Source organism: Diabrotica virgifera, chromosome 1, assembly GCF_917563875.1.
Source record: "Diabrotica virgifera virgifera chromosome 1, PGI_DIABVI_V3a".
Classification (NCBI taxonomy): Eukaryota; Metazoa; Arthropoda; class Insecta; order Coleoptera; family Chrysomelidae; genus Diabrotica; species Diabrotica virgifera.
Window position 1 is genome coordinate 207,522,253 of NC_065443.1, and position 13,281 is coordinate 207,535,533.

Genomic DNA, 13,281 nt, shown 5'->3' on the forward strand with positions numbered 1-13,281 from the left:
TGCACGCCAATGAGAAAGGATTTTATAGTGCTTAAAATAGGCTGTAAAATGAGCACTGTTAAAAGTATTTTGTACGTAAAATAAGTGAGCTGTAATGAAAAAAAAAGGAACGTCTAATGTTTTTTTTAAACAATGGCTTTAATAAGTGCCATTTCCACCAAAATTAAAATTAATCGTATTCTGTCTAGAATCTACATCATTCCTACAACTTTTTCCATTATAATATCTAGTGAAAAACCTTTTATTTTGAAACGGTGGAGGGCCAAAGGGCTCGAGAGAGACTGTGGTTGCGCTACCGCGCGCTCTTTAATCAATCATATTTTCGTAAATTTTTGTATGATAGGAAAAACAAACAAATCAAAATTTTTGACAAAAAATACCTATTTTTTTTATTATTACACTTTTTTACGTATCTTTCATTATTTTTGAGATATTATGAAAATAAGGTGTTTTTTTTTTAATTCGATTTTTTTTTCATGCAATCGTGATTTTTTTAAAAAATATGTGTTCCAATGTAGCGAAACTGGTATAATCCATCAAGCTCTTTATAATAAAGTTGATTCTTGACGGAATACAATAAATTTTAATTTTGGTGGAAATGGCACTTATGAAATCCATTGATTTAAAAAAACCATTAGATGTTCCTTTTTTTTTCATTACAGCTCACTCATTTTACCTAGAAAATACTTTTAGCAGAGCTCATTTTAAAGCTTATTTTAAGCGCTATAAAATTCTTACTCATTAGCATGCATAAAATTTATTCGCTCTCCGCTAGATGGCATTGAATACATCGATTAAATTTCCCACATAATAAAAAACGGTTTTGATCTTCAATATCTCACTTAATATTGCACTTATAACACTATTTAAAAAACCAATTTGTTTATCTTTTTACCTGCTACAATTATCTTTATTATAATATTATCGTGAAAATGCATATTTTTGGAGATATTTGCAAAAAACTGTTGAAGATCGTGAGAAATTTCCGAATTCTCAATTGCCAATAACTTGAAAATTATTGGGTTTTTGAAAAAAGTTTATAAAACAGCTTTTAATTAAAATTAGGTCTTTTATCGATATCTGAGGTTACTTTGAAAAAAAAATTTCCTCCACCAAAAAGGGGTGGCAACCACCCCCATGGTGAAAGCGGAGTTCGGGTCAATATATACTGATATATATATACTGATGGACTACTAATGGACTATCTATAAAAATTTTCTCTAATCTCACAGAAAATGTGTTGTATCTCCTCTCACTAATAATTAATGTTCGAAAAAGGTAAATTTCCAGAGTGCCTAAAGACAGCCATCATTATTCCTCTTCATAAGGTTGGCGAAAAATCTGATGCCTGCAACTATAGACCTATTGCCTTACTACCGGTGCTCTCCAAAATTATTGAGAGACTCATTAAAACTCGACTTATGTCCTTTATCGTTGATAACAACATTTTATCACAAAATCAGTTCGGCTTTTTAACAAATAAATGTACCACTGATGTCATGTTTTCTGTACGGGTCTAGGACGTTTCATCGCCGCCAGTTCATCGCCGCCGTTTCGATGCCGCCAGTTCATCGCCGGCCGATTCATCGCCGGCCGTTTCGATGCCGCCGGTTCATCGCCAGTCAGTTAATCGCTGATATATTTCCCAATTTTCGACAGTTACATTTATTATTTATTTTTAGTATTAATTAGGAATTCTAGGAAATGCGAGATATGACCATTCCCGTTGCCATACTTAATCTTTTAATAGACTTTTAAACTTTTATAACATAAAATATAATTTAACACTACAAATTTAATACTGTTTAGTGTCAAATTTAGGGGAAGTAGAAATATAATAGTAAATGAATATAATAATATTTTTCATCTATTTATTTGTCATAAGTTTTGAACTGAATTTAACGTCGTGTCTTGTCATCTCCCATAATACAAGATCAACTGACTAACTGGCGATGAAACGGCCGGCGATGAAACGGCCGGCGATGAAACGGCCGGCGATGAAATGGACTGGCGATGAACCGGCGGCATCGAAACGGCGGCGATGAACTGGCGGCGATGAAACGTCCCATTCCGTTTCTGTACTACATGAGGTTTACCAAGCACTAAACAATAATCTTTATACTGCCACTGTTTTCTGCGACTATGCCAAAGCTTTTGATTGTGTAAATCACGACATCTTGATTACAAAACTAAATTTCTATGGAATTCGTGGTATTTCTTTGAATTGGTTCCAATCCTACTTGAATAATAGGAAACAACTAGTTAGAGCAAATGATACTGACCCTAGTCTCAAAAACATTGTATGTGGAGTACCACAAGGTTCAGTATTGGGTCCTCTACTGTTCCTTATCTTTATAAATGACATCACTATTTTAAAAATCAATGGGAAAATTTTTCTTTTTGCTGATGATACCAGTATCACTTGGAGCAACTCAACTATTGCATATTTTCATGAAACTATAACTTCGGATCTACTGACGATAAAGACCTGGTCTGACTCTAATTTACTCTCTTTTAACATAAATAAAACCTTTGCCTCTTAATAACAGCCAGATCAGTAACGTTGATTATGTTAAATTTCTTGGTCTTTTTTTAGACAGCAACCTCAAATGGTCCCTTCATATCGATTCGTTAAGTAAGAAACTCGCCTCAGCGTGCTATGCAATAAGATCTGTCTCAAGGGAACTCAATTTAGCATCTTCTAAAATAACATATTTTTCGTTGTTCGAGTCTAATCTTCGATATGGTCGTCCTTTTGGGGGTTCTAGTACAGCTGCTCAATTTGATGTCATTTTTAGATTGCAAAAAAGGGCAATAAGATATCTGTTTGGCCTCAGAAGATCTACACATTGCAGAAGTTACTTCAGAGATCACGAAATTTTAACACTTCCATCTTTATATATTCTAGAAACGGTTTGTTTAATTCGTAAACACCATCATGTCTTTCCATCAAGGCCCAATCATCTTTACTCCACCAGAAATGCAATCTTTGATATTTATTTACCGATTCCATCCACTGAGATAGTAAAGAAATCTATATTATATTCCGCAAAGAAACTGTACGATCATCTTCCGTTACAACAACTTAAATCTGCAACATCTTTCCCTAAGTTCCGTAAAATGACAAAAGTCTATTTATCCAAAAGACCATATTATTCAATAGAAGAATTTCTCAATGAATAACTAAGAAAATTGGGTTTCATACGCAGTAGCATAAATGTGTCAGTTCCTTATGTTGTACCTATTTTATTTTATTTGTTGTATGTTCAATTTGCAATTTATATAAATTTTGCAATAAATTGTTTTGTCTTGGCTTTTATATCTTATACTGTACATTATTGACGATTTATCTAATTTTAGTAAATTGTGGTTGTTATTTGTTATTGATATTATGTTTTTCTTTTGACTGTATGTAAGCTTTGTCCATAAAATTGTAAAAATTTTTAGTGGCAACAAAGCATATTTCTATTCTATTCTATTCTAATATCACTTTTGAAGTTAAGGCTAGGATAAGCCTAATTCCAAAATTTCATGTAAATCGGTTTATAGTGAAAAATTTCTGAGCTAATAAGCTTCAATGGCTGTACTAATTACATATGATACCATTTAATAGTAAAAAGTAGATAAAAAGCGAATAATACCTTCTGTATGTAACTTGAATTCTATGTTACAGCTTGGAGTCTATGCTCACCCAATTTTCGTTGGAGACTGGCCAGAAATAGTAAAAACCCGAGTAGCCATCCGCAGTAAATTAGAAGGAAGAAATGAATCCCGTCTTCCAGCATTCACACCAGAAGAAATTGACTACATCAAGGGAACTGCCGATTTTCTTGGACTTAATACTTACACCGCCCAGTTGGTACTCGATACAGGCGAAGAACCTCCGCTAGGAGATCATCCTACAAAAGAACACGATGCGTTGATAACTACTTTCCAAGATGATAAATGGGAAGATACGAATGTTCCCACGGTAAAGGTATGTATTAAATTAATTCTTACTAATATAGGTTTTAAATTTAGTATTACTACCATATTATATCTCATTTTGCATCTGTTTGTGAACTTATCAGGTATAAAACCATTTTGGTATTTACCATAGAATTCTTCCACGATGGAAATAGACACCTGTATAAAATTTTAGAGAATAATATTTTGTATTGTGTTCAAATGAGTTAGGTACACCTAAAGCTTTTACACTCCTATATATGCACAGGACAAATAATTTCAATTCTTCTGATGGCATCTAACCTTCATTTCAGAATTTGATATGGTTTTTGTACATATAATCCATAAGGATGTCATCACCTAATCTGAAGAGCTCTGCAGTCAATTTCTGGAATTTTGATTACCTTGGCACAGTCTAATAAGCGATCAAAAGGTTTACTTTCAATATTAACAATATTGAAAATCAAACTTTATTAGAACGTAATAAAGGTGAGGCCTAATCTTCTGCTTACACCATTCGTGGCTTCTAAAATGTGTAAGCCAATGAATTGCCAGAGCTAATAAGGCCGAGGGAGATCTATCAGGTTGCATCTCACCAGGGCTGCTTTATCCATTAGGCAATATAGGCAGTTGCCTAGGGCGGCAAATTATGAGAGGGCGGCAAAAATACTGTACAAAAAATATTTGTACATATTATAAAATTGAAATCGAATAACATTTAAGTACATCGTACATCCATCAATGGAATATAAGTGGGCATTCATTTCTAGAAAACAAATTGCATTTTATTAACACTATTCATTCAAAAAGGACAGAAGTTGTAAATTTAGGGATTATTGGGCAGTCGGCAGCACCGCAAAGGCGGTGGGCGCACTGATCTATAATTTTTTAAACTCAATCCTTTTGGGTTATTTGTGGTTGAAAATTTGCCATTTTAATTGAAAAATGTCGCCTTTTCGGACGGTTTTTTGCGAATACCTTAAAAAGTATGCATCCAACGAAAAAAACTATATAAAACATTTTTGTAGCTTATGAAAAATCAAAGAGATTCGTTTCTTCATAAGTCTTCTAGTGATAACATAAAAAGAGATATGGTAGGTGAAAGACATTTTTTGTGCATGCTCAAATCGGTGTGTTCAACTTAATAACAGAGAAATGGTCGATTTTAAGGTGCTATCAATATCTTTTGTAAGTACCGCCTGAAAAGACCTTTTAAAACGACCGCAATGTTAAATTTCGATTACATTCAAACTAAGCGAGATATGGTGCAACAAAAAAGGATTACTAATTTATTTTGAGATAAAATGCGGAGTATGTATGTATATTTTAACCCCTCATCCACCAGATTTAAATGCATCGTTTTGCTTCTACAATACCTTTTACTATAGTGTTATTTCTATGTTCAACAAGTTGGACGGATTTAAAATGTATGGTTTTTGAAAAAAATAAGATCAAATTAAGGTGATAATTTTTGATAATATCCCGTCGTCAAGTATATTACGTCAGATGCCCTTCGTTGCTACGAAAAAATACATTCAGTGGCATTAATGACAATTAATGTTTTAAAAGTTATAAAAGTGATGACTTTCAACCGTAAAATATTTTATATCAACTGTGTGTTTAACAGTATTAATTTGTACTTACATAAATAAATTACAATAAAATTTTGGTTTTGAACAGTTTTATTCATGAAATAATCGCAACAAATTGCACTCGATCTCTAAAATTAATATAGAATTTTAGAGCTCTTGTGCAATTACTACTGAGCATTTTAAAATTTTTTTTAAATCTTCCTTTTTCTCCATGTAACTCGAAAATGATAATGAGATACAGTAATGAAAGAAAAATAAAATTGTTATCTAAAAGAAAACCTACATTTTTGTCAGGTATTTTTTTACGTATCTTTTATCACTTTCGAATCACATGGAAAAAAAGGAAGATTTTTAAGGAAATTTAAAAATGTGCTCTATAATTTGATCTTGTTTTTCTCAAAAACCATCCATTTTAAACCTGCCCAACTTTTTGAATATAGATATAATACTATAGTAGAAGGTATTGTAGAGGGATAACGATGCATTTAAATTCTGGTGGATGAGGGGTTAAATATACTTTTTTTTCTAAATTTATATATACGTTTTCTTATTTTATACTGATTTTTCCTTAAAATACATTAGTCGTAAGTTTTTTTGCACCCTATCTCGCTTAGTTTGAATGTAACTGACATTTAACAGTTCTCGTTTTAAAGGTATTTTCAAGCGCTACACAAGGTATTCGTAGCATTATACCTATACCCCTAAAATGGACCATTTCTCTGCTATTTTAAGTTGAATACACCGATTTGAGCATGCACCAAAAAAAATCTTTTTTCACCTACCATGTCTTTTTTTATTAAAACTAGAAGATTTATGAAAAAATGAATCTCTCTGATTTTTCATAAACTACAAAAATGTTTTATATAGTTTTTTCGTTAGATGCATAATTTTTATGGTATTCCCAAAAAACTGTCTCCGAAAAGTGTCATTTTTCAATGAAAATGGCAAATTTTTAACCACGAATAACTCAAAAAGTATCGAGTTTTCAAAAAAATTTACAAAACAGTTTTTGCTTAGAATTACGTTCTCTGGACTCTTCCGGTGTTAGTTTGATAAAAAAAATTTCCACCCCCCGAGAACGGGTGCGAACCACCCTAAGTTAAAAGCGCCATAGGATATAGGATAGACTTTGTTTCTTGAGCTATTCCCTACTTACAGTGAAAATATCAAGTAAATTGATGCAGTAGGATGGAATTCAGAGCCAAACACCCTCACTGACTGCACTAATAGATACCTACATCATTCATACATGAATGCATTCCCTTAAAGGGTCATTTGGATACCACAATAAAATCACCAATCACCAATAATTGACATATCTAAATATTTAAAGAAGAGGAGATTGAAAGATATTTTCCCTAATTTTGATATTGCTTGGCGCATTTATTTGTGCTTCCCAGTTGCCAACGAACGTGTCCGCTAAAAGGTCATTTTCGAAAATGTCAAGAATTGAAAATAGTCGTGAAAATAATTTCCGATCAAGTATGATGCAAGAACTTCTTAACAATTTGTCGAGTTTGTCCATAGAAAGTGACGTAACAAAGGCGATAAATTATGATGACATTATAGATGATTTTTCCAAAGAAAAATCAAGAAAGAAATCTGATGTGATCGAACTGGAATGACAATTTTTATGTATTCTTATTTAAATAAAAAATTCTGCTTTCATTTTTTTTCGCAAAAATGGTATATGCTTGAAGGGCGGCTACTAGAGAATTGCCTAGGGCGTCAATTGACCTAAACGCGGCCCTGCATCTCACTAGTACCCTCTATCCAGCACGGTAAAATTCCAAGAAAGATTAGTTCCCAATACTCAGAATAGGAGTAGAACTAATAAAAATAATAGATAATCATTTCATTGTGAAGCGGAACAAGAGCCGTCTTAAGCGTCTTGCTTTAGTTAGTTCAGAGAGCGCCAAACCAAAAGCACTCTAACTAGTTTCTACCCTTATTGGGGTTTTCTCAGAAAGCGCATATTTGATTCTCTCTAAACAACTAAAATTTAGGCCGCTTGCCTCGGTCCACAAGCGAAGGATCATGATGACATGGATGCCGTGGCGGCATCTGCTAAATACGAACGAAGGTTTTACTTGCAATATTAACAATATTGAAAATAAAACTTTATTAGAACTAATAATCTGATTACACCATTCCTGGCTTCTAAAATTTTCAAGCCAACGAATTGCCGGAGCTTAGAATACCCAGGGAGATCTATCGGGTTGCACCTCACTACCCGCCTGTCCAACACGGTAAAATTCCAACAAAAATTAGTTCCCAATGCTCAGCTTAGAAGTAGAACTATTAAAAATAATAAATAATAATTTCGTTGTGAAGCGAAACAAGAGCCTGTTTACTTTAGTAATTTCAGAGAACACGAAAATCATTCTAACTAGTTTCTATCCTTATAGGGGTTTCCTCAGATAGAGAATATTTCAACATGATGACATAGATGCCGTGCGGCATCTGCTAAATACTTTCAATATTAACAATATTATTTTATTAGGACTTTATTAGAACTAATCTAAGCGGAAAAATTCCTAAAGATTGGCTTAAATCCTCATTTGTTGTACTACCAAAAAAACACAGAGCCACAAAATGCAGCGACTATCGCACCATCAGCCTAATGAGTCATGTATTGAAAACGTTTCTTAGAATCATTCATCAAAGAACATATAGAAAAATTGAGGAAAGAATCTCAAGTACTCAATTCGGTTTTCGCTGTGGCCTTGGAACGCGTGATGCACTATTCGCAACCCAAGCTTTAATTCAGAGATGCAGAGATGTAAATCATGACGTTTTCATGTGCGCGATTGATTTTGAAAAGGCCTTTGATAAAGTTCGCCATGAAAAAATGCTACATATTCTCAAAACTACCGGTCTGGACGGTAGGGACATTAGAATAATCGCAAATTTGTATTGGGGCCAGGCTTCATGTATTAGGGTTGCGAATCAGTGCTCTCAAGAAGTAAAAATCAAGCGCGAAGTTCGACAAGGCTGTATATTGTCACCAATGTTGTTTAATCTTTACGCTGAAACAATCTTAAATGAAGTCTTGGAAAACGCAAAAGAGGGAATACTCATTAATGGTATGCGTATGAACAATATCAGATACGCAGATGACACCTTGTTGCTGACTGGATCAATTGAACATCTTCAAGCGTTATTGAATCGAATGGTGGCATTCTGCGCGATATATGGACTCAAACTCAACGCAAGAAAAACAAAGTTTATGGTTATTAGTAAACAGGCAGCCGTAAATAATAATAACTATAACGTAACAATCGGTAATGACTCAATTGAACGAGTAAGTAATCTTGTATATCTGGGTACTCATATTAATGAAAGCTGGAACTCTAGTACAGAAATAAAAAGTAGAATTGCCAAAGCAAGAACAAGTTTTATGAAATTTAAGAAAATCCTGTGCAGTCATGATCTAAATTTGGAACTTCGCATAAGAATGGTCCGATGTTATATATTCCCAGTACTACTTTACGGGGTTGAAGCATGGACACTGACAGAATCGCTTTTAAAAAACCTAGAAGCATTTGAAATGTGGGTCTACCGCCGTATTCTGAAGATCAGTTGGGTAGAAAGAGTCACAAACGAAAGGGTTTTGCAACGTTTGAATAAAAGTTGCGAAGTAGTGAACACGGTTAAAAGGCGCAAATTGGAACACTTTGGTCATATAATGCGTCACCCAGAAAAATATGACATACTTCACCTTGTCATGCAAGGTAAAATAATGGGAAAAAGAAGTGTGGGCCGCCGTACAACTTCTTGGCTTAAAAACCTACGCCAATGGTTTGGGAAAACTAGCACTGAACTATTTCGTGCGGCTGTAAATAAGACAATGATTGTTAATATGCTGCGCAACATGAGAGCCAACGATCGACAAGCGGTCTCGGCACCTTAAGAAGAAGAAGAAGAAGAACTAATCTTCTGGTTACGTCACGAATGGTTACTTTTTTACCGATGTATATAACTCTTCTTCTTATGCTGTTATGTGTATGGTTAAGGGTATTATACCACTTATATTTTCCCTCATTTTAACTGCCTATAACTTCTAAACGGCTCTAGATAGAAATATGTGGTTTCCGCTGAAATTTTTAGTAGTTTTATTTTAGTAAAAGTTTTGTTTTAATGGATTGAATTTATTATATCGCTTTCAATTACAACAAAAATTGCAGATGTTTGAAAAAAAAGGCCCAGTATATATATTTTTCGTAAGTTCAAAGAACAATCATTTACCTATCCAGCGGTATATAGTTATTTTCCTAACAAGTGCAGAAAGTCATTCTTTTCCGCACGCGACTGCAGTTTGCCGAACGACGCGAAGCGGTAGTTCGGCAAGCAGTCCAGTGCAGAAAAGAGACTTTCTGCAAGAGTTAGGAGCAATATTTTTTCTAAGAGTCTTTAAAAAAATTACCAAATCTTAATCGATTAATTTAATTAATATGAAAATACATATACAAATTAATTCTTTGACAAGGTTGTCAAAACGAAACTTTCAATATAATTAGTTAGCATGACGACGATATTGGTTTCCATGACGATGATTCAAAACGACTGTTATTGTCTACCGATTTGACTTTCGAATATTATGTCAAAATAATTTTATTTCATCGAATTGTCGCGTTAATTTCATTAAAACAGGATCACAATAAGATATATTTGAAATAAATTGGTAAATAATATCTAAATATTAGTTTATTGCATGTATTATAATTACTTTAAGGCCATATTATTAACATAATATCTAAATTAACACGCGTGCGGAAAAGTAAAAACCGCGTGCGGAAAAGTAACACGCGTGCGGAAAAGTTAAACTTTCTAAACTAAAATGCGTGCGCGAAAGTAGACATTTTTGCACGCTCGTAAAATTTTTTTTTTATATCGGTTGTCAAATGACTTAGTAATTATATTTTAAAATGAGAGATGCAGTGTGGAAATCACATATACCTATCAATAATAACAGAATATCAATTTAGTTATTTTAATCATAGTAGCTGTTACATGTTTTTATTTAGGCCATGGGTACATAATTCGCAAATATTTTACGGCTATCCCTACTTTTTCTACACGGCCAATTACGTGTAGTAAAATTCACACTGGTATGGATATATAAACATTACTAGAATGACATTCTACTTGAAAATGTCTTGATTAACTTAAAGAGATGGCTTTTGAATGTTCTTGGATAACTGTTATTTTGGATAATTGCAAATTATTAATTCAGTTAATAAATGTAATAATTTTTTCATTAACTATGTATTCAGTGATTGTAATAATTTATTTGTACAACAAAAACTAATACTCAATCGAGAAAAGAGGAAAAGTGTTAAAGTAATTTTTTAATAATATATTATTACTATGGAACGCTTACAATTTTGAACATCTTTAACAACAAAATACTTGGATCACAGAATATATTATCCTGATGTATTCTCTGCTTGGATCTTCCACAAATAATACACAATAAATAACTTTTTATTAAGTTCACGTCTTAAACCAATTATTTATCAAATACACTATATATGAATAGTATTTAATCAACAACTCAAAATATTCCCGATGCCATGTCAAATATTTTAAATTGTCACTGATTGTCAGTGTCTCATTGACAATATGCTGACAATATCCTATTCGGCTGTGTGCGTTGTAAGACAAAGATAGATTTGGAAAATATTACCACGGACATTGTGTTCATTTTTTTCGAATCTTGGAAAAAGCAATAAATATTTTTGAAAAATTTAAACGCAGAATGAAAGACTAAATTATTACCGAGGGCCGAAAGTCCCTTAGAATAAATAAAAAGTTTACTTTGAATCAGATATTTGAAATTAAAAATAAAACTAAATTTTCTCTTAGTTTTTCACCCCTCATTCATCATTCTCTTTGCCTTATCCCTATGCGGGGTCGGCTTCCCTAATTTCATTTCTCCACACAATTCTATCTTGGGTCATATCAATGTTAATCCCCTTTACCAACATGTCCTGCCTTATCGTCTCCTTACAGGTCTTCTTTGGTCTTCCTCTCCTACTCCCTCCAGGAATCTGCACTTCAGCTATTCTTCGTATTTGGTGATTTAAATCTCGACGTTGAACATGACCAAACCATCTTAACCTATGCTCTCTCATTTTGGCATCAATTGGTGCCACACCTAGACTTCCCCTACTATACTCATTTCTAATTTTATCCTTTTTTGTCACTCCACTCATGCATCTAAGCATTCTCATTTCCGCCACATGCATTCGTTGTTCCTTTTTCTTTTTCACTGCCTAACATTCAGTTCCGTGCATCACAGCCGGTCTTATGGCTGTTTTATAGAATTTTCCCTTCAGCTTCATTGGAATTTTTCTGTCACACAACACACCACTCGCTTCTTTCCACTTCATCCATCCAGCCCTAATTCTACTGCATGCATCTCCATCTATTTCTCCATTACGCTGTAATACCGATCCTAGGTACTTAAAACTATTGCTTTACACAATCATTTCACCATCCAAAAGTACCATTTTATTTGTAGTAACTCCATCTTTAAATGAACATTCCAAATACTCTGTTTTTGTCCTACTAACTTTTAAACCTTTTTCCTCCAGAGCTTGTCTCCACTGTTCCAGTTTTTGTTCTAAGTCTCTTTCACTATTTCCTATTAACACTACATCATCAGCATACATTAGGCACCATGGAATACTAACCTGTAGTTTTGCTGTTATCTGGTCCAAAACTAATGAGAATAAATAAGGACTAAGCACCGAGCTTTGGTGCAATCCTAGTTTCATCTGAAATTTATCAGACTCTCCCACAGCTGTCCTAACACTAGTCGTTATTCCCTCATACATATCTCTCACAATCTTTAAATATTCGCCAGGGAATCCTTTCTTATTAAGTGCCCGCCACAGAATCTCTCTAGATTCCACTGAGGAACTCTATCATATGCTTTCTCAAGATCAATGAATACCATATGAGCGTTGGTCTCTTTATTTCTGTATTTTTTCATCAGTTGCCTTACAATGAAAATTGCATCTGTTGTCGATCTGCCCTGTATAAAGCCAAATTGATTATCGGATATTTCGGTTTCTTCACGTATCTGCCTATCAATTACTCTCTCTGTAACAACTAGCTGATGATTTTCTGTTGGAGTGAATGAAAAGGGAGTGGTAAACTCCAACAGAAGTAGTAAAAAGAAGAAGATCTACTTAATGTAGCCAAAGGACAAAAATGTGTGGCTTCTCCGTTGAAGAAGCTGGAGTAACTAAAATACAACTTTGTAGTAGTATTTGTATGGAAGGATGCCAAGACAAAGAATATCGAATTGATACAGGACTAGAGATGAGAAATCATTAATAGATAGATATAACTTGAATGGCTAGCTAAATATGTATGAGAAGGGCCACTTGACACTCAAGGAAGGATTCGGCCAATTTGCACGGCTATTTTTGGCCAGACAATAGATTAAAGGAAGTGACAATGATGGCTCGAAAAGAAGATATGAAGATAATGTTCAGAAAATAGATAGAGTAAATATAATAATATACTGAAAATAGAATGAATTTTTGGGCGCCAGAAGAAGGATAACTAGGTTAACGCTCTTCCAGGTATTCTACGCTGCTATAGAGTATGTTAAATTTGTAGTACAAGTATGTGAAAAGTTATTAAAGATTATTAAATTATAAAATATACTACTAAAAATAAAGGAGTAATAAGAAAAAAAAAATCACAATAAATGTATATTTATTGAATG

The 13,281-nt window shown here is 33.5% G+C and overlaps 1 protein-coding gene across 3 annotated transcripts in view; it reads left to right on the plus strand.

Annotated features, from left to right (window-relative positions):
• LOC126882021 (myrosinase 1-like) overlaps positions 1-13,281 on the plus strand; it is a 247,134-nt gene that overhangs the window by 21,796 nt on the left and 212,057 nt on the right. For all 3 annotated transcript variants that reach the window (XM_050646805.1, XM_050646800.1, XM_050646812.1), the window contains exon 6: positions 3,674-3,976. In XM_050646805.1, coding sequence (XP_050502762.1) covers positions 3,674-3,976 — 303 coding nt within the window. The remainder of the gene's footprint in view (positions 1-3,673; positions 3,977-13,281) is intronic.